The sequence below is a fragment of the Chelonoidis abingdonii genome, chromosome 5 (assembly GCF_003597395.2).
Source record: "Chelonoidis abingdonii isolate Lonesome George chromosome 5, CheloAbing_2.0, whole genome shotgun sequence".
Classification (NCBI taxonomy): domain Eukaryota; kingdom Metazoa; phylum Chordata; order Testudines; family Testudinidae; genus Chelonoidis; species Chelonoidis abingdonii.
In genome coordinates, this window is record NC_133773.1 from 21,509,467 (window position 1) to 21,535,250 (window position 25,784).

Consider the following 25,784-nt stretch of genomic DNA (forward strand, 5'->3'; position numbering starts at 1 on the left):
CCCCCAAAAAAGTTTAAAAATAAACAGCGACATTATTCACTGACGCTTTATTTTTATATATAAAAATACATTCTGCCAAGGGTATGGATGTGGTTATCCTGAAAAGCTGTGCAATAAAATCCAATATTCTCCTTTTAATATTGGCCAGTTATAGATGTGTGATGCCAATTTCAAGAACCCTGTGTAAACGGTTGGCTCTAACAACAAAAGAAGGACTAGGAAAATAATTCACTAAAATCAGTGGCACAGTCAGATAAAGGCTTTATTTGTGAGCATGGTACAAACGATTTGCTTAGGAACCTGCTGATTTTAAGGCCATGGCACTGGTGAGCTATTGGCTACTTTGATGGTAATTTACCTTGATTGTGATAGATGATATTTAGAAGGTTTGCATAATGAATATCAATGTTACATACAAATTTGCTTCTGTTATACAGGAATATATCATTTGCATATACTGTACAGTTCAGATATCTCACTGGAGATTGTGACAAAACAGCTTATTTTGTGACAGGTCAGAAGGAAAGACAATAATCAAATAATACATAGTATTATTAGAATCAGTTCAATGACTGTTAAGAGGTACATTTTATATTTTAATTAATGGAACAAACATACATAATATGAATAACTAACAATCAGTTCTACCACACAAAAATTTGTGTCAGCCACTTACATTGCTGTGTGACTGACCATTATGCCCCGAAAAGGTTAAAAATAAAATTTCAACCATTCAGAAACCAGCTTATTCACAGATGCACAATGTGTTTCTAAAAGACTGTGCTTTTCAGGGGCGACTTGCTGTGACTGAATGAAGTAAACAGGCATGATCTCTATGCTAGTCAGAATGTCAGTATATTGGATAGTGGCACAGTGAGGAACCATCACTGTACCAGCATCCATCAGACACTATTACAAACCATGTTATAAAATCAGTTATGAAACATGGCTTTATACTTTTGATAAATGCCTTGGTAGAAAATACACAGTAATTATATTTCATCTGTTACATCACTAGGATTTGAATTAATATGTTAACTGGGTTTCTGCCTATGACTTTAGGAAACAGCAGTAGCTAAGATATAAATAGAATTAATGTCAACAACAAAGGTCTGAAACATTTGGAAATTTTAAAACTACAGCTTACCTGATTTATTTTGCTAGTAACCTAAAATAAAGAGGAGGGAGGATTTCGGTAAAGAAAATACGTGGAGAAGAAAATTAAAAATGGTGGGATACCAGCTTTTAGGACTTCAGGGAAAACCATGCTGCAGTGTATTACAACCTACATGCATATAAAAGGACTCTTCAGTTTTTTCAAAAAGTGTTTTACTGATGCTTCACTAATGACAATGCATATATTCTCAAGCCCCAGACACAACCTTTTCTGTCCACCATTGAGAAAGACGTGAACACATCAGTGATAATGAAAACCAAACTAAAACTATTCCCACATACATTTGGGCACAATCCTGCAGCCCTACTGACCTCAATTGAACACTAAGGGCTGCAGAATTGGGTTCTTTTTACATGCTTTTGTTACTTATTAAAACATTTTATTTCATATTACAAATTTCACAGAGAAAATGGGACAGTAGCAGGACTGGTGATGTTCAGTTTATGGATGATCTAGAAGAGTGTAAATGTTGAGACAGTAAAATTTGTGGCTGACAGGAAATTATTTAAATTAGTCAAGACTAGAGAGGAATGTGTTCAATTTCAGAAGGACCTAACACACTTAAGTAACTGGGCCACACAATGTTAAATAAAATTCAGTATGGAGAAGGGCAGTAATGCATACTCGAGGGAACTTCACATACATAGTGACAGAGTTTGAATTGTTACCATGGGAAAAATATATAAGAATCATTGAAGGCAGCTCACTGAAGACGTGCAACAATGGAAAAAATGTTAAGATGTTAGGCTCTGCTAAAATGGTTAATGGAATACAGAAAGCATTATAATACCATCATAACCAGATAATACATCCTTTGAATAACACATTTATTTTTGGTCACCACATTAAAAAGACACACTATAGCTGCAACAGAAAAAATCCTAAGGACGACAAAGATAATTTGTTGCTGAGAAGCCTTCCATTCAAGGAGAGTAGGAATAAATACAACAGAGTTATATAAATTAACAGAATGGAGAATATCTTTAGGGTATACCTATCTTCCCCTTCAGATAACACAAAAACAGGAGGTACTTCACATAAGGAAATTTAAAATGCAACATAAAGTGATAATTTATTTACCTGTAGAGACTACATATTAATGTATTACAGCTGTAGTATGTTATTAAGGCCGTGTTGCCAGCTCTCACTATTTGATCATGAGTCTGGTGATGCTTGGTGTTTTCCTTAAACCCTCAATGGCTGGAATCAAGAGATCACATGAGAATCTCAGCTCTCACTTCAAAGAAGTTTCTAGCCCACATGGTTACAGAATAAAGCTTGAAAACATGAAGCAAATTCACCCTAAGAGCTCAGAAACCAGAAGACAAATAAAAATAACCAGAAAATTATTACTTTAAAAAAAATCTCACAATGGAGATAGGACACCAAAGTAGATTACTGGTCTGTTGCTGCATGGTAATTTCTGTGTTCCTAACTGAAACACTGTGCAAAGAAACCATACATTATATTTGGCATGTATATTTTAATGCACATTTTCCCATGCATGATAGTTAACGTTTGTATTCAGCAATAAATATTTCCACATTACCAAAGCCATGCAAACCAATTTTACATCTGACCAGTGAGCAGATGTGACAGGTGGAGCAGAGCCATAACCTCACCTTCTGCCTGCTTCTCTTTTTTTGGCACTGCACCCCAAGGAATGAGACACTCCCAGCATGCCCCAACTAACCACAGGGGCTGCAATTCTTCCTAGTTCTTATGCAGACTTCTAACAACAAAGGTTGGCAGTTTCTTAGCCTTCCCCACCTCACCACTGACTATGCAACCATATAAGGACCAGGCAAAATCTGGCTCATGGCAAAAATGATGACTACGGCGTGGTGGAGTGTGTGTGGAGGAGGGAAATAGGAGAGATTAAAATATTAAATTAGTGTTCCAGAATCTTAAAAATAGATTATTTTTTTGGGGTCAGAATATCACTCTGGATGTGCAAAATTAAGAAAATAAGTCCAACCATGGAACCTTTTCTTTGTGGATGGAGCCATTAATTATTACCACTTCATAATTGTTCTGAATTTTAACAAATAGCATGTAGTAAAAAATTGCCTTTACAATTGGTCTAATGAAGAGATGAATACTCATATGTACATTTCATGACCATAAAGAAAATTCAAGCATACTGTAAATTTCCAAAAAGTGCATTCATTGAATATTTAATATTGCTGAAGATTTTTGTTAACTTTGTTAAATTTTGAGGCAAGAGATAAGATACAAAAGAGTACTATTAACAAAAAATCAAGTCAGTTTTCTAACTTATAAAACTATCCAAACAGTATGAATTACAATTTATTTACACTTTTTTGTTTTAAGATAACTTTTTCATGAAGCGCAGTTTCAGATAACAAATTGTAAGGAAAATTATTGTCATGCATGCAAGAGCCACATGATTCTGCCACAGGCCCCAGGAAGTTGCCTCAATTCCTTGGCTTTTCAAATATTCTTCTCCAGTACAATACCTACAAAGATTTTAAAAAGTGAATCCTTTGTTAGGTGTCTGTTATGTTCATTTAAGCTGGATTTCCACATGACAACAAAGGCATTTTTGCAGCAGCCAAGTCTTAAGAAAAATGCATGGAGACGTTTCACATGTCAGGAGTTCCTGACCCCCAGAACCCAAGGATTTAAATTGCATTTTTTCTTCTCTTGATTGACTTGAGATAAGATTACAACACATTACACACATTTAAACTACCCAGAAAGAGTTGTCCAGTGGGTAGGGTGCTAGCCTGGGACTGAAGAACCCAAATTCAATTTCCAGTTCTGCCACAAACTTTTTTTGTGTGACTTTGAGTAAGTCACTTACGGTACATCTATACTTAAAATGCTGCAGTGATGCTGCAGCACCACTGTAGCTCTTCAGTGACGACACTAACTACCCCAATGGCAGAGGTTTTCGATGGCATAGGTACTCCACCTCCCCAAGGAGGGAGTGGCTAGATTGACAAAAGAATTGTCCCATCAACCTAGCACTGTCTACGCTGGAGGTTAAGTTGGTTTAACTGCTTCAATCAGGGTGGATTTTTCACATCCCTGAGTGACATAGTTATACCACCCTAATTTCCTAGTGTAGACCAGGCCTTATTCTCTGGATATGTGTACACTCCATCTGGGAATGAGCCCTTCAGTCCGGGTCCACAGACCTGTGCAAGCCCTGCTAATACTAATCTGCTAAAACGAGCTGTGTAGATGTTGCTTTGTTCAGGCTCTCAAGCCTCCCCTCCCATGCTTGGGAGACCCAAGTGCAATGTTTACGCAGCTAATTTTAGCATGCTAGCATGAGTCCCACTAGCATAAGTCTATAGATGTAGGCTGGGAGGCTTGTTCCCAGATGCAGTGTAGACATACTCATTGTGCCTCCCCAGTCTGTAAAATGGGGGATAATAGTCGTTCCTTTCCCCACAGTGGTGTTGTGAGGATAATTACATTAAAGACTGTGAAGTGGTCAGATACTATGGTCAGGGGATCATATAAGTACCCAAGATAAGAGATCATTTTCTTTTCAATTTATAATTTTCTTTTTCATGTTGTATGATTAATAGTTTTGTAGCAGGAGAGTGGGTGAGTAGACATTGCAAGGTTGCCTGATATGCTGTTTGGGTGGTGGGAGTGTTTTTGTTTTAATAGACATAATGAATGCAAAGTGACAAAGGCATATCGATATTGCTATGAATACCTTTTTCTGGTTGTTTTGCTAATGACCTCTGTAGCATGTTATCTTAGCACGTACAATGGAAAAAACCAAACCCAAATGCTTTTTTTCTTAATACTAAAGAAATATTACTGTAAAGAATCCTACTGTAAGTGGTGAATGCATGTCAAATTCTCTAGCACTCAAAAAACCCTTGCAATCTTGTAGATGCCTTGTACAGTAGTGGGATTCATTTTAATGCAAAATATATACTTACGGTTGGCTAACCTGCGTGCAGTTCGTGTCAGTCTGACTTGTATTAGTGATACCAGAGCAAAATTTCAGATCAGTAAATTCATTAATTTGCAAAGCCTTTTAAGATAAAAAAAAAACTGAATGACTATTAAAGAGATGACAAACCAACTGGATCAGATACTTACTAAAAATCAAATTTATCTTAAAAAATGTTATGGCATCATAGCTTATGATGTCAGACAAATCCACCTTTTCTAACAGTGGCATAGCTGATTTTGTTGTAAGAGTATAGTTGTATACGTGTTGTAAGAATATAGTTTATTCAGCACCCCATATGACAGAGGTCATCTATACAGCAGCTGTCTAACCCAGCGCTTTCAAAAGACTCCATGTTTTCCATCATAACTGCATTACTGACTCAGCTTCCTAAAAATAAGATCATAGTAGTTAGAGATGGAAAAGATCCAACTCTTATCCAGCCCACCTCCTGCAATTATTCGTATGATTCCACCTATTCACTTTCAGTTTTTTTTAAAAAGCTAAATATTCTCTGTGACTGAAGCAACTATGTGAAAGACAGCAAATTTCTTTTGTTTAAGTAATACAATACTATTTCATTTAATATAGTGTTTTATGCTAACTGTATCCCAATATAGTTATAACTGAGATATATAGTTATTTAAATACCTGCACATCTCTGCATATTTGAACTGTTTGCAGATAGGAGACACTTAACCTCTTACAATCAACCTTTAGCTGCTGTATCCATAAACTCCTCATGATACCTGACTAAAGCATGCCATGTCAAGTTTTAATTTCCATATGTTTAAATAACTTGCTCTTTACTCACTAATCTATGGAACGTGGATTCATTTCTCCCATCAGATTCAGATGGTCCCTTTTGACAAATACTTCTAAACACAATGCACAGGAAAACATAGCACTTACCGTCATGCCGTATCGAGGGATGCTGAAATACTGCAGCCAGGAAAGCCAAGACATGATGCTTGTAAGATTTACCAACAACCCGGAGAAAATCTGTAGACCGTAAAGACACAATAAAACATCTAAGTCCCAGAGTCACCATTACTAATCAAATGTGTGCAAGTAACTCCCATTAAATCTATATGCTATACAGAAGTCTGAGTCATATTACAGTGGAGGATAATGAGGGGTTCATATCCTCCAGTCAGAACACACAAGTAAACTCCTATAGAGGTTGGTTGCTGGTGTAGTATGCTTTTAGTTGTTAGGGGAGAACCCCAAATCAGGTTTTGCTAAGCTATGTTTTTATAATATGAAACTGTATTTTCTATTCTCCAAACTCTGCCTTTGCTTCTCTGTGGCAACTGGACAAAAACAAGGCGGACAGGCACTTTTGAAGAGCCACACCGAGAGTGTTCGGGTAACGTTTTCCTCAAGTGGCCCTGAGATTGCTGTCCAATGAGGCGTTTCCTCGCGTGGAAAACTGGACATGCTTCTATCCACACTGCACTGCAGCCAACTCAAATCTCTTTTGTATGTGGCCTATTAATAGATAGTTGGTTTCCTTATTAATGGTTAGAAAGTTAGCGGTCTCATAAATTAAGGGACTTTATCCTTGGTTCAGCTGAGGAGAGCAGTGGAAATGTGAGTCTAAGGCACTTCTCTGCTCCCCCAGCCCTGGATCAGCTAAGGTCCTCTCTAAATCATGCTGGCTGCAACAGTTTTACAGGGAACTATGCACTAGTTGCAGAGCAGATGGAGCATCATGCACCATGCCACATCCACTCTTAGCGGTGGCATGATCCCTCCCCAGTTCTTCCCCATTATTTTTATCACTAAAACTTGGCCCTAACTAGAACATCATATCCAAAACCCACCTTAATCCCAAATTTCTGGAGAAGTTCAGAAACAAGCCTGAACTTTGGCATTTTGGTTAATGTATGTACTGGGACAAAGTGTAACATGAAAGCCCCAGATTCTTGATCTTTTTGCAGAATTCAAATTGAGATCTCAATCTGGCTCTGAACCTCACAGCTGCTTGGGTTGTAAATAAAAACATAATAATGCTACTCACAATCATAAAAACAAACGTGATGGTCATGAGTAGATTAGCTACAGCCACCACATTCTGTCCTGTTGCAATCGCTAGCGCCATAGCAGTGGCCGTGTAGGATACCATCATAAGAGAAAACATCATTATAAAGAAGGAATCTGCTCTTGGCTTCAAACCTTAGGGAGCAGAACAAGAAGGCTGTTGGTATAATTTTGTCAGAGCTTGTACCATAGTCAATGTGTACTATCTTAATATATGTAGTTGGCTCCACTTATTAGAATAAATTTTGTGGGAGGACTGATTCAAGGAAATCTGCCCTCTTTACACAACCACTCCGTACACTTTGGATCACTGGCTGTAAGGCCTGAGGATCGGTGACCCAAATTCCTCTGCCTTGCCGGTTGGGGAAAGGGAGTTCCGACTCCCATGGGTACAAAGACTAGGAATTTTGTCTAGAATAGAACTGATGGTTATACAGTATTTGTGGAAGGAGATGGGGGATTGTAATGGACTTTTTCAATGAAATGGAGGGAGAAAAAGCTGTAATATGTCTCAGCCAAGCCAAGATAAAAGAGGAGACTTCCTGGTTCACTAAGGGCTCAAGTTATCACCACAGAAAAACTGAACAAGAAGCAGCTCATGCCTCACCCCATACAGCAGTAGATCACACGCAATAAACATCCAATATTATTTCACCCGTTTCCACTGGGGACGGGACTCCCATGAGTCAGGGGTTGTTGGCAGCTGTAGATTAAGCATTAGTTTCTGAATCGCCCCTGTTTCACAGCCATGTAAACATTCTCTCTGTAGTCTGTATATCCTAATAGCCCCATAATGTCTCATTTCTTTAAGGGAAAAACTCAGACTAGAGCAAATGATGATTTTTGTTCTGTACTTGCATTCTGTTGACAGTGGTGCTGGAACAATTTGTATAGTGGAGGTGCTGAGAGCCATTGAACTAAGCTGTAAACCTGTATATAATGAAAATCACTTCAAGCCAGGGGGTGCGGCAGTACCCCCAGAACCCCTAGTTCCAGCGCCTTGGTCTGCTAACATCTTATTATTAATTCTTTATTAAGTTTTGAAACATAATGAAAGTTTCTTATCTGAATTTCTTGCTCTATTAAATATTTCAATCTAACCTTCCTGAAATGTGTAGCAGGCATGGTGTTTGAAATTGCATGAATGGTCTAAAATGGATGTCTGCAATTTTAAAATTGTCCTTACTACCAGGGGAAACAACTGAAAAGAGCAGGCTAATATCAGTTCCCAGGAGCTTGAGTTTTTATAATCATACTTTTCTTTTACAGGGGGTTTTATCAGCAGGGCCAAAAGTAATGAAAAGTATTTTGTGCTAGAATGATTAAAAGTCACTAAAAGAAAAGATAATGGCATGGAAACTAGTGAGATGGAACCATCTAGGAATGATGCTTAAACCCCTGTTTCCAATAAAAGTGCAGATGAGACATATCACAGACTATGACAAGAGTGCTTGAAACTTTGCAAGTGTGCCCAGTCCAGCAAATTGCATAGCAGCACCAATGGCGATCTCATGACATTTCACTCACCAAGCAAGAGAAATGATGCCACATTGGTACATGGAGTTTAAACAGAGAAAATGATTTTTTTTAAAATGGAAGAAGGAAGATTTGACCCAACCCACTCCTGGATACCTGAAATGATTGACAGAGGCATAAAATGAGTGTACATTGTTGGTTCTGAAGCAATGTTCTTTTTAATTTTAATGCAGCTTGTGAATAGGGCACTTGCCTAACATGAAATAAATTATACAGGTGAAGATGATGCTTGGTAAAGTCCTCATGGGTATTAGATCAGCCATTAGCTTTGAGATGAAGTATGCAGACACTCTGTAATACCCACTGATATATTCATGTCTAGAACACAGAAATACATACAACATATTACAGATTATATCAATTATAAAGCAATCAAATCATTTTCACGTATGGACAGGTTTTGATAAGTCATGCATGCAATTCCGGGTGGAAAAATAAGACTGTATTTGTGCACATACTGTAATTACACATGCAAATGGCCAATAAGATGTCATTATAATTTTGATAATTACATATGCAAATATACATGCATATTGCTGTACACAAACCTCTCAGTCTTTAGTGTACATCTTACATCATCAAAATACATATTTCTGTAAGTTAAGTGTAATTCTCTCATTTTGTGACTCATAAAGCCTGTAAAGTTCCAAGTATCCAATTGGTATCAACTCCATATGATTCTGGTAACAGAAGTGAATAGTTCACAAACAACTCACAGTGTGAATAGTATTTATCCAAACTATTAGAATTTATGGACAAAACCATCCAAAGAAATGATGATTGGTTTGCAAACAACTCATAAACAGGATTTAAAAAAATGTTTGCAATGAATATTACTTACAGTGAATAATTTGACCAGTCTGAATAACAAAATTGTCATATCTAGATGACAGTTTAGTAAGGAAACAAAAAAGCCTAGCAGTTGAATCAGCATCGCTAACAATAGGGAATGTTACCCATTACATCAAGCTTTACTTACATAAATATCTTTTTTTCCACAATAAAAAGTTCAATAGCTGAAATACTGCTGAAACACTGGTTGGTGGTCACGAAGAACATTGCTCCAATCCTATGGTAAAGCAAATATTTACACTTATTAAATCAGCTACATAGGTGCTTTATTCAGTTATTTTTAATATAGTTTCAGTACTTTTTATAATAGACCATGTCTAAACTCTTCCAAAGAACTACTGGCATTCACTAGTATATGCTTTGTTACTCCACATACTCCATAATTCATGCACAAATTGTCTGTCTCTCTCCTTATTTCTCAGTCGAGATTTAAAGGTGTAAACCGTAGGATGGATTTATATAACTAAGATTTCTTTACAAAATATAAATGGACAAAGTATATTTTATTATGCTTTTTTTTGTCTTGTTGGCTTACTCAACTAGTTCACAACATTTAATAACCTATCACCAGAGAAGCAAGGCGGCATTAAGTGAGATGTCATTAGCACACGAATCCTGAATAAATGTGTCCTTAAAATAGGCTTGGGAAAATAAGTAGAAAAGTTTTAAACCATCTTCATTCAAACTGCTAAACCACTTTTCTTCATAGTGATATAATTTTTTAAGTTTCAGTGAGATCTACTAAGCAAGTTAAGGGACTCAGCCCACTCCTGGTTAAGTTAATGGTAAAACTTCCATTAACTTCAACGGAAACAGGTTTGGCCCTAAGACTGAAGCTTTAGCAAATCTTGAGCTAGCTGAGTTCAATGTTTATGACTGGAATATGTGGGTAACATCTGTTGCTTGTCAGAATGAAATGAATGAAAAATGATTTGACTGACTTTACTCAATACTTTGTTTAAATCACCTTCAGACTGAGCACAAATATGAGACCAAAAATTTGAGTCTACAAGGAATTTGAGAAAATTATGAGCAACTGGAGATGCTAAAATGAAAAGCCAAAATTGTCAAATATGGATGCCAAATTTAAGCCCTTGGCATATACAGATTCTGAGACACTTTAATAAAAATAGCCAGATTTTAAGCTGACTACCAACAGCTCCCACAGTTGCAGATGTTCAATTCCTCTGGTAATCAGGCCACTTTTATTTAGGTACCAAATAGAAATTTTGGCCCCAGTCATATACACGTTAAAGTAACCTTTTTAGGTTCACCTCTGTAAAGTTAAGCACGCGTGCGTATAAGTGCTTGCAGAATCAGGGCTTTAGTTGCCTAACTTCAGGCAATTAAAGTCTGAAAAATTTGGCCCTTGAATTTTACCTCAGAGAAGTCTTTCCAGATACTATTTGTTTAATTGTTGAAGTGGTTAATGTACAGTTATGCATTTTGAATATTTTGTAAAATTTTCAGGAATCTTTCACTGCAAACTTAGGATCCGGTGCTGCCACCCTTACTTGCTGCGAAGAGTACCTTACTATGCAAGTAGCCCCACGGATGTCACCAGGACTACTTGCACAAGGTAGTAGACAACATGAGTGAGGGTTGCAGAAATGGGTCCTTAGGCCTTGAGTCTGCAATGAACTTCATGCTGATGAAGGGATCTAGCCACACAAAGCTCATGGCAGGACCGGTGCTTATTCTGCAATTTATGATTTACAGGTATGCATTTGTTCTAAAGTGGTAGTTATGGTATCTCTCTCAAAAGACAAGAAAAGTTCATTTTCAGCCTCAAAAATGTTCATTATCTTATGATGGTAACAGCAAGGTTTTGTCAACCCCGTTGAGATTCGCTCCCTGAGTTGACTAACCTGTTTTGCACACCGGTAACATCATCTTTTATCCCAAAGAAAATGGCACCTACAACTAGTCCCAGGAAAATTGTAACACATAGCTAAAATAAAATAAAATAAATAATTAACAAAGAGAACTACAATCTAAATTTGTATTGTAATGAATATTTTTTTTAAAGTTCAAAATTGCAAAAACTACATAAAATATTTAGGTGGTGAATACAGATGGAAAAGAAATGTACTCATGGTACCTAGACAGAGGGTGATAAGAAATGGGAAGATGGAGAAGATCTAGAGCAGCGGTCAGCAACCTTTCAGAAGTGGTGTACTAAGTCTTTCATTTATTCGCCTAATTTAAGGTTTTGCGTGCCAGTAATACATTTTAATGTTTTTAGAAGGCCTCTTTCTAGAAGTCTATAATATATAACTAAACTATTGAATGTAAAGTAAATAAGGTTTTTAAAAGGTTTAAGAAGCATCATTTAAAATTAAATTAAAATGAAGAGCCCCCCGGACCGGTGGCCAGGACCCAGACAGTGTGAGTGCCACTGAAAATCAGCTCATGTGCCACCTTTGGCCAGGGCCAGCTCCAGGTTTTCTGCCGCTCCAAGCAGCAAAATAATAATAAAAAAAAAAGCCACGGCAGCACGATCACACGGCTCCACTCTTCAGCAGCAATTCGGCAGCTGGTCATTCACTCCAAGGAGGACTGAGGGACCCACTGCCGAATTGCCGCCGAAGACCCGGATGTACCATCCCAATAGCGGCCCGAGTGCTGCCCCTTGGTATTGGCTGCCCCAAGCACCTGTTTCTTTAGCTGGTGCCTGGAGCTGGCCCTGCCTTTGGCACACGTGCCATAGGTTGCCTACCCCTGGTCTAGAGCATGCAAAAACTCGGCATGGGATCCACAAAAGCACTTAGATGCCTAAATCCCAGACTATGACTATTTAAGTATTTATGCACAGTGGAGCAGTCATTAGGCCAGAAAAGGAATTGGGTGAAAGGAATTCAGTGATTAGGGAACCTACCCAGGTCCAGTTCCCCTGCCCTAATCATACTTTCATTTTTTATCCACAGTGGAACAGCTTCAGCAAAAGAGATTGAGGGAGCCCCACCTCAGAATATTCCATAGCTCAGTATTTAGAGCACCCTTCTGAGAGGTGGGAGACTGCTGTTCAAATCCTTTCTCCCCCTCTGGCAGAGAAGGAGGATTTGAACATGGGTCTCCCACATCTCAAGTGAGTGTTCTAATCAGTGGACTGAAACTTATAAAGTAGCACCATCTCCACTTCCTCCAGTGGTTGTTTCTGGGTGGTATGAAGCAGATACGTAACTATTTCCACAAGAAATGCCTTAGGTAGCTAAGCTGACTGACTCCAGATAATGGGTGCTCACTTGTGGATTACTAAATGGAGCTAGGCCCTTCCCTGCGTCCTGGATTTAGGTGCCTATCTCCCAGAGAGGGGACGACTCCCGCCTCTGGTCAGTATCTCTCATTGGCTAGTTTAGGCAGCTCTGACCTCACCTAGCATGCTGACTTTTGTGGATTGTCGGTTTGGAGCTGCTGGTACCCTTTTTGCTCTAAAGAAGGGCAGGATTTAACCCCAAGGGCCAGATTCTTACAGCTTTGCACTAAACTCTACTCATGCAGTAAATGCTACTGAACATAAGTAGTGTATCAGAATCTGGCTCTGTGTAAATAGAAACATGCAACTTGGAATTTTTTTCAATAGCAAAATTATCAGTGAATCCAGTGACATAGTCTGTATGATTAAATCTGTATGTCACAATTTTTTAAGACTAAGTAGAAGTGAGGAAAATCTCAGCAAAAATGATAGTATCAGGCAGTTCAGTCATGGTTAAGCATGAGGGATGCATGAGTCTTAACACTGTAAAGCATTTGATACGTGGTACCGTATCATTAAGAGCCTGCCGAAAGGACCAAATGTCAGGGATAATTCAGCCACTAAGCCAATTGTAGTGGGGGGAAAAAGGATCATATCAAGACCAATTTGGAGAGGATTAGCAAACGTGGCTTAATGAACTGTGTACCATTTATAGACTGTGTTTGAAATCCATTCCTAATGAGGTTTGGGAGATAGAAAAGATTGTGAGAAAAAAGTCAGAACCATTAACCTTGGAATATTAGAAAGCTCTTGTAAGCATAATTCTTTGTCACAAGGTCGAGCTTTTGCAATGCAATTATTTGAGATATCCATACTATCAACATACAGATATAGATACACACACAAAGCCTTTTAACTGGATGGATTCTGAACAGATTTCCCCTTTGCTATTGATTTTATTTTACTCACGATTTTTTTTCTTAATCCAGATAATTTATAACAGTGATAGTGTACAACTGTTGTCATGAGTTCGATCTCCTCTCCTATTACTCAAATAAAATTCAAAAGGGAGTGTTGCTGGATTAAGGACCTCAGGATCAAGCCAATAAATGTTATTTTCTAATTTCTTATTCCCCAGAAGAAATCAATAACAAATTCTTTATTTAAAGGCAACTTATAGATTTTAAAAATCCATGAACATTATTATACTGTGCTGAATTTCCAAAAATGCAATGTTAAGAAGGTCATATAGACTCTGCACTATAGAATATGCTTCCCCTCCTTTAAGACATGCTACATCCAATCTATGTTTTGCATTACATATATTTTACATAACATATCATGGTCCTCAGGTGCAGCCATTTCAATTTATGTGAAGTTGCCTATATATTAGGAGACCATGAGACTCTGTCTTTGACTCAGCTACTAGGACATAATTATATGCTAAGTTAATTTACTTTCCCTTCGTTAAAAAAAAGAACGCAGTGGGCCAGATCTTGGTGTACAGACGACTTGCATAGTGCACAGATCAGAGGTGAGGATGAGATTCTGAGGATCAACTTTTCAGTGTACCATGTCGTGGTTGCAGGGGACTACTTGCAGGGTAAGGTACTACTTGTTGTGAGTCAGTGTGGTAGAATTGTGTCATTAATGACATAAGCGTGAGGAGACTCAGGCCCCACACACTTAAAATAATGGTAAATGTAAGTTAATAAATTGTTGCATATCGGTGTCATGCTGATTATTTGGGATCATTTAGCCTATTATTTTATGGCACAGATTTTCAGATACTGACCCCTATTTTAGATGCAAATTTTAGGCCCAATAATTTGCAGGTGCAAAATTGTGCCTAGCCCATCTTCAGATATAAATGGTCTCTAAATCAAATTGGACTTACAACTGTTATATTAACTATGATTACCTGAGCTACGGAGGCTTGAGGGTTGCCTATCAAGTTTTTAAATGTGCGTTTCGACACCCACTTGAGCTGATGAAAGAAGGAAGTGGTATACGTAATTTGTCTGAAAATTGTCTTCACTTTCTTTTTATTCTCCAAAGAAATGTTCTGTAATACTGCTTTTGTTTCTCTGTAGTAGGTGGAACTGGAATAGTGCTCTGCTAACGTCTCTGCCAAAGTCTTATCACGGTTGATGTGTTCTTCAATGTTATCTTCAGGTTAAAGAGAAAAAATATTTGGCTACTTTTATTGAATTCATAGAAAAAAGTAATTCCCCAGCAATCAAGCCCACAGTGTTATGCTAGAGTTTTGGTTACTAAGCAATGAGATAACTAAATAGGCCATTATAATTTATAAATTAATACATTCCACTCGTCTAGAAGTATGAGATACAAAATACTTTATCTCCAGGGCCAGAGAGAATCTGTCCCTGTGTTGTCGACCAGACAATACAATTTACGGCTATATCTGCCTGTTCACCAGAATCGGTTAATTTATATCAGTTTGAAAGCATTGCATTAATTTTGGTTTCTCAAATCCACCAACTGTGAAAGACTCAATAAATAAATAAATCAATCTTCTAAACAATTCATGATTAGAATGATAAAACACAAGAATTGCATGGGCGGAGGGGGAGATTTCTCCAGATCTTATAGGCCAAAGTTAGCCATTAAAGATTTATATTTTATCTACAATATGCAGCAGAATTGGTACTTTAATAATGGTTTAAGCAAACCATTATTAAATCAGTTACACCTGGCCAATGATGAATTCATTTTTATATTATAGTACAGAAATGTCACTAATGTGCTATCACTCAGATTTATTTATGGGTATTGAAAACACCCCAGCTTTTATTATTTTTGCACTTTTTTGTTTTTTGTTTTGTGATTAATTCAGTTCTGGATTGTTACAGTATAGGTCTTTGGTGTCGGGGGACTCGCCCTCCTCATCTGGAGCTTGATCCTGCACTCATTAGAGTCAATGGTAAAGCTCCAATTGAATTCAGTGAAGCAGAATCAGGCACTTGTTTGTTATAGTCTCTGAAAACTACAATATTCATTTTTTAGTTTAGGGCAAAAAAAACACTAGCAATTACTTTAATTCAACAGAAAGCAAAGGAGAGTCCCTGAGGAACTCTTCCAATACTGTGTAGGGATCATTCTGCAACCTTGATTGAGTCTCTTCATGCTTTAGGGATATGTTTTTTCCTCTTACAGCATGTGTGCATACAGGGCCTGATCCAAAACCTATTGAACTCCATGGGAGTCTTTCCCTTGATGTCATTTATGGATCAGGCTATTAAAAGGGAAAATGGACTCCCTGCAAATGAGAAATTTTACTCTCAGTGACAAAGACTTACCACATGGAATGAAGGGTCTCACAGCCAATCATTCCTTAAATAACCTTTTCCTCGCAAAGGTTAGGGGTTGTCTGTGCACAAAAGCTGTACTACTTTAATCACAGTGGCATAGTTAAGTGGTACAGTGCCCTGGATCGTGGATGCAGTTATATCGGTATAAAAGTACTTACACCTGTATTATAGTTTGTTCATTTTTACATATGGGAATAAACTATGCTAATGTAAGTAATCTTTATACTAGAGTAACTGCATCCACACTAAGAGTTGTACCAATATAGTTATTTCATTTTTTAAAATCACATCCCTAACTAAAATAGTTTATAGCTGTACAGAGTCTGTGTGTAGAGCGTGCCTTGCACTGTATAATTTTGTTGAGATTAAAAAGAATCAATCCCTACATGGGGTTGTAATAGAACAATCTATAGCAGTGTTAATGTGATTACAATAACCACCTATGGTCCAGTCCCGGAAGAAAGTGATACTAATGATTGATTACCTCAGCTGAATTTATGAGCAACAAACTACCATTGCAGAAATGGAAAAACAAAATCAGTCCAATAAAGTGACAAATATTGTATGTATTAAGTACACATGCAAAGCATATAGTTACAAAGTTTTAGAATTTTGGTTTTTGACACTACTGTGTCACAACAGGGCGCTGGATCTGGTTTTCATGAAAGACGATGAGAGTTTTGCTATTGAAGTCATTGGCAGAGCAGTCCTTACTGTTTGAGGAAAGAGTCAGAGTGGTTAAATCCAAAACACATTTTGTCACCCTGCAAATCAGCTTCTTACTGTATGAAGAACTTCAGTTTTATACCTAGATCAGCATCAGCCTTGCTTGATGCCACAGCAGTTGAGTCTCCATTAATGACATCCAGAAAAAAATCAGCAGGATTGTTGTATGGCTCACATTCATAACCTGCAGAGAAACAGTGTTAGTTCTCTAAAGCAAGTCATTCTACAGATTGTAACATGTATGGAAAAGCATTTGAGGTAATATACCATAGGCCAGACTATGATAGCCTTACTTATGTTGAGTCCTAACTTATACCACAATGGAAAGCTGTAAGAATTCAAAATATCCAAAGGTGACAACTAACAAATAAGCCCTTCCAAATTCTAACTGCATGTCTGTTGTTGCTAATTCTAATTTGACCTATCAGCTGGTACTAATAGACTTAATGATAAGTCATTTTTCTGCTTCTCCTCATGGCAGGTTTAATCATTTGGATTTACTGAACCCACATATCTATGGGTAAAGTGCTTAAGAGTTTTACTGAATTGGGGCCTTAGTGTACAATTCATATAACAAAACTAAATATTATGATATAACATGCATTACTTTTTACTTTTAAAGTAATTACTAATAAGCACAGAAGGTAACAGTTAAGGTTTAGCCTTCATTCTCAACTCTGCATTTCTTGATTTCTGAGTGCTTGGTTTTTCAACTTTGCGTTAATGTTACTGTTATATTAAAAAAAAATCATGTTTTGGTATAGGAAACAATGAGGCACATTAACCATTGAATCCCATGATTCAAGAGTCATTTTTACTGAGTCACTTTTCAAAACAACTGCATTTTAAGCAAGTTCCTGTCAGTGTCCACTGTTGTGACTGAAGCTCCAGGAGAAAGCTCACCAATAGATTTGAAGTATTCAATCGCATTCTGAGCAGGGCCATGGAACAGCATTCTTCCTGCAGCCAATAATGTCAGGTTGTCAAACAATCTGAATATGGAGTACCGGGGCTGATGGATGGAAAATATTATTGTTTTCCCCTGCTTTGACATCCTGAATGGAAAATAATAGAGGTATCAAATATTTGTGCTCTGTGTGGAGTTTTCTTCTTTCAAATTCCTTCCAATACAAATCAGTAAATAAACACAATTCAACCTGTTGTTCAAGAATCCAGTGCAAGGTACAAAAAGGAATAAAACAAGCCCAGCAATACAGTAACTACACGTTAACCATTCTAACCACATTTTAACAACAGATCTTATGGAGTGCATTTCTGTCAAAGCTGGTTCTTTCCCAGTGATTCCATTGCAGTCACCTTTTCAGGAGCAGCAGGACAGCATTGGCAGTGCTGGCATCTAATCCAGTAGTTGGTTCATCTAAGAACAAGACTGCAGGGTCAGTAATGAGTTCCATTCCAATATTGGTCCGTTTTCTCTCTCCTCCAGAAACCCCACGAATGAACTGGGTGCCAACCTAGTGCAAAACAAGCAGCTTGTGTCATTTTGTCGGACTTCAAAGTATTCAAGGAAGAACATCCAACGCCTTTAACAGCACATTAACTTCTGGGAGAGTTCTGGGTGATTATATTATGACTATGGATTCAATAATTGACATTGTGTAAGGCAATAGAGCAACTCTGAAAGTTGCAGAAAGAAGCCCCTCCCCACCCCCCTTTAAAAGTTTTCACCCTGAAATCTAAGTTTCATCATGACACTTGGGTCACCTGCTTTCCTCCTGGTAACCACTGTCCTGTGTCTGATAGTTTAAGGATAGGCACAGAAGTAACAAGCCTTTATCTTCATTGATACTATGGGAACAGGCAGCTGTGCTGGAGTTTCTCAGTTCTTCTGCTATTGGAATAAGCCACTAAATCAAAAACACCCCTGCTAAAGTGGAGCTATTTTATCATCTAAAATTATTTAATATTTGCCATTAATTGAGCACCATAATATGACAGTTTACCTTGGAATCTGCCACTTTAGTCAAACCCAGTTCCTTGATGATCTGGTCAATTCGTTCCTTCTTTTCCCGTTCCTTCACAGATGTGGGTAGCCGGAGTGCTGCTGAAAACTGGAAATTTTCTCTCACTGTCAGGGTTCCCATCACCACATCATCCTAAGTAAACAAAATTACATATTTCATGTTCATTCTTCATGTTTCTTTTTCTGGGACTTGCACATGCATCTTATGTGCATACTTTACATGCAGAGCGCATTTGTATGGCAGTGACAGCTGCTAGAATCCAATAGGCTGGATCTTCAAAACCTGAACATCCCATCAGATATTTGCTTTCAATACTAGTCTCTGCATGTTTGTGCAATTTATGGCAACAAGGGACTATCCTACATGTATTAAATAGAAGAAAAATCAACACATGTATATACAGTGTCCAAATGTCTCCCTGCCCAGATTGTTTTGCAGAGCAGTTAAACAATGGCAACACAGTGAAAAATTCAAACAGATTTTTTCCTTAATATAGTTGAAAATTGTCAACAAAATGATTCTGGATTTGGTTTGTCCAGGTGCTGAGCATCATCTCTGGGAAATGTGCCCTCAACTCCTATTGTCTTTAATGGAGGTTGAGAGTGCTCAGCACTCTGCAGAATCAGTATCTGGAAAGAGTTCTTTCTACAGATGTGAATAAAACCTTTCTTCAAATATCTAAGGATATGGTAACTGCAGATCACAGCTAAGCAAAAACTAACAAGTGCAGAAAGGTTGTGAGAACAGCTCCATGGAGTGCTATGAAACTGCTCATTTAAACTGAATCCTCTCTTGAGGTTACCAGAGCAGAGGGTAAGCAACATGGCCAGGAGGAATGAGTCTAGTGTAGAGAGTGAGGAAGCACTGAGTTTGAATGCACCAGGGCTAGATTAGTGAGTACTGTGGCCCCAATGCAATTATTCCATGTTTACTTTAAGTACACGAGTAGTTTCATGAAAATGAACACACACTTTATTTTTTAAGCATGTGACTATTTAAGTGTTTTGCTGGGTCACAGTATTCAGCACTTTGTGGGATTTAGCAACTCCTGTTGACTAAATGGTCTCAGGCAAGTTCCTTGACCTTCCTGTCTTAGTTTACCTCTCTGTGAAATGGGTATAATAATACTTATTTATTAGGTATTGTATAGGCAGCATTTTGAAAATGTAGGGGCTAAGGGTTATTGACAAAGCAAATGCAAACTGGAGCTCTGTGTGGATACATTCAGTCCTACTACCTCCCTTGGACCAGTACTTGTTTAACTAAATACATGCATTATAGGAGCCCATTACATGATGCATCATTGTTCCTTGATATTCTTGTCTGGCTTCAGGTGGCCCTGACAACTGATGCAACTCCCATCTGCATTCTCTCTCTTGGATCTGAATCAGCAGCTTAAAGGAAAACACCATGCAGGCAGCCAGGAACCAAGAAAGTGCCAAATCGCTACTGATGGAGTAGGGAAACCTGGTGCCAAATACATTTTGAATTTGAAAGAGAAAAGAAGATGATGGGAAGGAAGAAATATATTACATGTGAAGGGAACACCTGTGTGTGTGTGTGAGAGAGAGAGAGAGAGAGACAGTGGATAGAGAAAGCAAAAGACAGAATTTAGAACTTCTCACTTTATAAGATCAGAACAACTTAAAACTGATAGTTCAAGTGAAGAATCATGTCAGTCAATGATGTGACATCTATGAAAACCAGAATGGCACCCTTAGGACAGGATATAGAAAATTAAAAAGGATAAAAGGGACTGATTCACTGTGATCCACAATCAAGCATTCAGTTTCTTCAGCTGTACACCTGTCAAGAGACCACTGGCTATTTAGGAAGCATTATCTGCTATGATAAGGTACATTGTCTAGCAAGGTCTCTAGACATTTGAGCTGCTGTTGCTCAGGTACAGCAAAGACAAAGCCACTGTTTTCTCTATCATAGCTGTGGAGATTTGGAATAAGACTGTGAAGGGGTAAAGGGACCTGAGGAGCAGATGCAGCTGAGCTTGTTAGTCTAGCAGCCTCAGCTGCTGTGTATAAGAGGACGAAGAGGGTGGTATGGGGAATTAGATTATGGGGAGTGGGGAAGATGGTTTTCTTGATTTGTTCTGAGATAAGTAAGGGATGAAATTTATCTGGGCTTTGTTTATGCTTATAAAGGGAATGACTTTTTATCTGATGTTTGAGCATACAAAAGTTTAGACAGCTTTCTACTAACTTTGTTTTGAGAGAGTATAGGTCAGTGATGGGCTGACCCTATTTTAACACGGGTCTCCCTCAAAATTTCTCTCCCTTAGCCTCTAATTAACCATAAGTATTGCACTGAAGATAGGCAAGAGATAGGGGGAAATCCATTCATTTGTTTTCCCACTGAAGCAAAAACACTTTCTCATACCTAAGAAAGGAGGTGTCATCTCTGGCTAAACAAGCTTATGAGCTGTACCTTTGTGGAAAACTTTAACTTTGAAAAATGTATTGACCATAGTGGTAGTGGAGAGCTGTGTCCAACCTTTTGAGCATGAATTGGAGGCATGGAGTGATGACCTGGCTGAGGGAACAATTTTTGAAAATACCAATCCACCTAAAGAAATCTGGTCTGTTGTAAAAGGGGCGGGGGGGAATGCCCTGGTGACATTTTTATGAGACCCAGTGGTAAAATCAACTCTGGTTAGGATCCAGAAAGGGTGGAGAAATCATCCCAAACTTCCTTTACATTTGGTGGTAGAATTTTAATAGAAGGCTCGCAGGAGTGGCCCCAAAGAATTTCTCCAGCACATTGGTGGGCTGTCATGACCTCCCTATTCTTGTGGAAAAGCAGCCAGATAGCAGAGTGATAACAATTTGTAAAACTGAATATTCTTTTACCAGGCTTAAACATTTCCTGTAGTGTTTCTCAAGATTCATCCCCACCCAATTGTTAGGGAAGGGAAATGCCTGTAATTTGGGATGTGTTTTTCTGATCTTCTTGTAGCCTCAGGTCTCTGTATGAGTTAGAATTCTGACCTGTTTCAGAGAGCAGTGTTAAAGAAAGGTCAACTCAAAATATAGACACACTTGTCAAACCATCAAAATGTGAGGGGTAGTTGCATGCTATAATAGAAAATAAATTATAATATAGGGCCAGATAACCCACTCACAGCTATACCCACAGGACAAGATGGGGGGAGGGAGAAAACTCAGTGAGGTTCACATTGCAGAGTTTTTCTGGAGACAGTCCCCTATAGTAGTAGGGGGTTAAGAAGGGCTGTGGATTTGAGAGGCTGTGCCTCCTTCCACTTCTGTAGATCCAAAGGATCCATAGGGAATGGAGCCTCTTTCCATATGGAAACAGATGATGTCCTACAGGGATGATTGCTGTTCCAATGGCCTTGCTTGCCTTTGCAAACTATACACCAATAGGAACTGTGCTACTATTGGCAGGGTCTCGTTGCAGATGCCCAGTAGCAGTCAGACATACTACAGTTCCAAGCTGTTTAAACTTCTCCCTGGGTTTCAGGTACTCTGCAGTGAAAGGTGCTGTGGAGGGGTCAGCTCCATTGCTCCAGCCCCTCTTGACCTCTAAGCTCAGTGGAGCTCTATGAGCAGAGCAATGGTGCTGTGGAAGCAACATTCTGTAATGGGCTTCTTCTGTATGGGTGGGGGAAGAGCCACATGTGGAAGGTCCCCACTGCCTGCAGAAGCTCAGGGAATAATCCTGGAAATGGAAATAAGTTTATCCCATTGACATTTTAAACTATAATGGGTGATGTTTCTAAATTATATCCTGGGTCAGTTTTGACAAGTCAGCTGCTGCAGTTACCTCATATTGGACAATTCTGGTGCATTTTGGCCCAGAGGATGTCAAAACGACAAAGGCAGATGCAGTCACTGCAGACTGACTTACCTGTACCACATATCCAGAGATACATTTAAAGTTGGCAGGCTGAGGAGCTCCGTTTATCAAAACATCTCCAGAGAGCCCATGAGGATCTTTCCTTGCAGCTAAGATATCCAATAGCCTAGAAGAAGAAAAGTCCATCACTTTAAAGAGCTCTGAAGTGTACGTTTTCACCAAGCTGTAAGAGTTGGGGCCAGTGAAAGGCAAATCTGGCAGACAAATACAGTTAACAGTATATAGTCAGCTGTGCACAAGCTTTCCCATATTGAAAATTTGCAACTTACTATAGTTCATTTTTTTTAAAAAGCCCCTCAAAGAACAGAATTGTCTTTTTTTCAGTAAAATAAGCCTCCTGCTGTACTGCAGATTGATGTATAAGGGGAGCATGTCAGGACACTATTTACTAAAAAAGTTAATTAATATTAAAAAATTAGTAAAACTGGTTCTTTTTTTTCTTTTTTGTTACTTTTAAACAAAATTTCCACTTGGAGTCAAATTCTGCTCTGAAATCCATAGATTTATTTTAGATTTACTCTGGTGAAATTAAGATTGAAATCTTGCCCTGGGAGTGTTGTTCATAAATATTGAAAAAATATATATATATATATATACACAGATGCATTTTCTTGTTGGTATGATTCCTCTTGGTGAGGGACATGGATCAAGTAAAACAGGTCCTTTCACTGCTTCAACACTTACGAAGATTTGCCACTGCCAGTGGGTCCCAGAATTGCATTCAGTCCTGGTCTCATAACCCCACTGTAAGACAAAACCAAGAGGTTTCTCATTCATTGTTTCATTTACGGGTTAGTTCTATTAATTTTCAGAAATGTATTTTGCATCAAATCCTTTTGAGGTTTATGAAGCTAGTTGGTTACATAAAATAATGACTTGACTGGTGAGGCCGCATGTGGAATATTGTGTCCAGTTTTGGGCGCCACACTACAAAAAGGACGTGGAACAATTGGAGAGAGTCCAGCGGAGGGCAACAAAAATGATTAGAGGACTAGAGCACATGACTTATGAAGAGAGACTGAAGGAACTAGGCTTATTTAGCCTGCAGAAGAGAAGACTAAGGGGGGATTTGATAGCAACCTTCAACTACTTGAAGGGGTGCTCCAAGGAGGAGGGAGCTAGGCTGTTCTCAGTGGTGACGGAGGACAGAACAAGGAGCAATGGTTTGAAGTTGCAGTTGCGGAAGTCGAGGCTGGATATTAGAAAAAACTTTCTGACTAGGAGAGTGGTGAAGTATTGGAATGGGTTACCTAGGGAGGTGGTAGAATCTCCATCTTTAGAGCTATTTAAGGTCCAGCTAGAGCGCACCCTGGCTGGGATTATTTAGGGAAAGTGGTCCTGCCTTTAGCAGGGGGTTGGACTAGATGACCTCATGAGGTCCCTTCCAACCTTTTGATTCTATGATTCTATGACTCCTGTTTAGTTTATATTGCTAACTTAACAGTATTGGATATTTCTTTTTATTTTAACTAAAAATTATAACACAGGAACTATAATTATCAAACAATAGCAAGACATATGTTGATGTATAGCACAAACATACTCTAGAATACATGCAGTAATAGCAAGCATGGTTCTCTGGCCATCCCTCAGTAAGAGAGGCATCTGTCATGTAGGAAAGACATCTATATTTAAAGAAATACTTGGAAACCTGACTTAATGACTCTACATCAGATGCAAAGAACTATCTCACACTCAGCAGCCAGCAGGAAATGGTATTAAGTATGTATTTGGGCTACCAGTCATTTTGTTTGGAGACAACTCTTTCTATAAAACATAGTAGGGAGCTATTTACACTATGTAGTTTCCTAGATAACGATCAACACTTCCCTTCCCATGGTCATTGTTACAGATGAAAAATTTAGTGGTAAGGGACAAAGTCTCACAGCTGGCCCCCATATTGCACATGCAGACAAGCATTGTGCACAGGTTGCATGTGCAAATGCATGTCTGTGTGTGTAAATGCAGGCTTTGTTCACTGAAGTGAAAGTTTGACCATGGAACTGGACAATGAGTTGCAAAAACAACCACTTATATATACAGTATAGGTAGTTACTTTTGAAAGGCAGCACTGAACTCACGGATACCAGTACAAAGAAAGCAAAACTAGCTGATTGAGTGGTAAGTAATGGAAACTTGGTAACTCACTTGTAGTCCGAGAAGCAGCTCCAATCTGAATCAGACCAGAGGCCTGGCAGAGAGGATCTAAAAGTATCTGTCTGATCTGAGATTTGGAATGGGCAAAAAATATCCTTGTAACTAAGAAGTCAAGCCCAAACCACTACTACTCAGTAACTTTAACTATGCTGTAGTCCACTCCTTTCCCAGCTCCTTCATCTGTGTTTTGTCTAATGTAGTTTGTCAGATCTTCAGACAGAAAACTGTTGTTTTTTTTTTTTTACAGGTCTGCAAAGTGCCTACCACATGGAGGTTGCTACAATAACAAATAAAAGTTAATAATAAACAATTTATCAGTGGTTTAGTTTCAAATCAGAGAGTGCTGGAATCTTATGAGCTCTTCACATAAAATTCTGGGTGCATAGAAACTGGATAGAGAAAATAGGCCCCTTCCAGTTTTGGATATGACCTGAAAGCAGAATTGCAGGGATGGCTTTGGATAAAGGAAATTTGAGAAGATTTAGCCTCTCTCAGTCTCAGCACAAGGATTTAATAATTAATTAATTAATTAATTAGCCAGAATGTAGGAGTAGCGTATTCTCACTGGTGAGGGGCGAATCTTTTGACGTCTGCAAGTCACCTGGAATAAAACTTCCCTTGGGTAGGCTTTTCATATATACCTAAATAGATTTTTGACCAGGCAAGAAACTCCACTCTGGGATATATACGACTGACATATATGAACATTATTGGTTAATAATGTCTGAAGTAGCACCAGGCAGGTAGAGGGCTCCTTCACAATCAGTATTTCCCTTTGCAATTATTAATTAATGGTGAGTCAACACTTTCCACACCAGAGCAATGCCCAATTGCTATTTCTTGCCTCGTGTCATTGGATTCTGGTTACTTCCCTCTGTCTGCGATCCATTATAATTATTATTTTTCATAAGGCACCGCTTTCCCCCCATTTCTATCAAAAATGTCC

At 38.4% G+C, this 25,784-nt stretch overlaps 1 protein-coding gene across 2 annotated transcripts in view; it reads right to left on the reverse strand.

Moving 5' to 3' along the window:
- Nucleotides 1–1,987: 1,987 nt before the first annotated feature.
- The window catches only part of LOC116836543 (broad substrate specificity ATP-binding cassette transporter ABCG2-like), a 36,181-nt gene continuing 12,384 nt past the window's right edge, over nt 1,988–25,784 (reverse strand). Inside the window, exons 3-16 of one of the 2 annotated variants that reach the window (XM_032800201.2) lie at nt 23,366–23,425; nt 22,673–22,787; nt 18,770–18,922; nt 18,123–18,280; nt 17,709–17,860; nt 16,888–16,989; nt 14,669–14,916; nt 11,420–11,502; nt 9,679–9,768; nt 8,893–9,017; nt 7,144–7,298; nt 6,033–6,122; nt 5,107–5,201; nt 1,988–3,657 (exon numbers count right to left, since the gene is read on the reverse strand). In XM_032800201.2, the coding sequence (XP_032656092.1) occupies nt 3,507–3,657; nt 5,107–5,201; nt 6,033–6,122; nt 7,144–7,298; nt 8,893–9,017; nt 9,679–9,768; nt 11,420–11,502; nt 14,669–14,916; nt 16,888–16,989; nt 17,709–17,860; nt 18,123–18,280; nt 18,770–18,922; nt 22,673–22,787; nt 23,366–23,425 (1,777 nt within the window). In that variant the 3' untranslated portion in view covers nt 1,988–3,506. Of the gene's footprint in view, nt 3,658–5,106; nt 5,202–5,269; nt 5,511–6,032; nt 6,123–7,143; nt 7,299–8,892; nt 9,018–9,678; nt 9,769–11,419; nt 11,503–14,668; nt 14,917–16,887; nt 16,990–17,708; nt 17,861–18,122; nt 18,281–18,769; nt 18,923–22,672; nt 22,788–23,365; nt 23,426–25,784 lie in introns of both variants that reach the window. The other variant, XR_004376484.2, reaches the window with a different exon arrangement.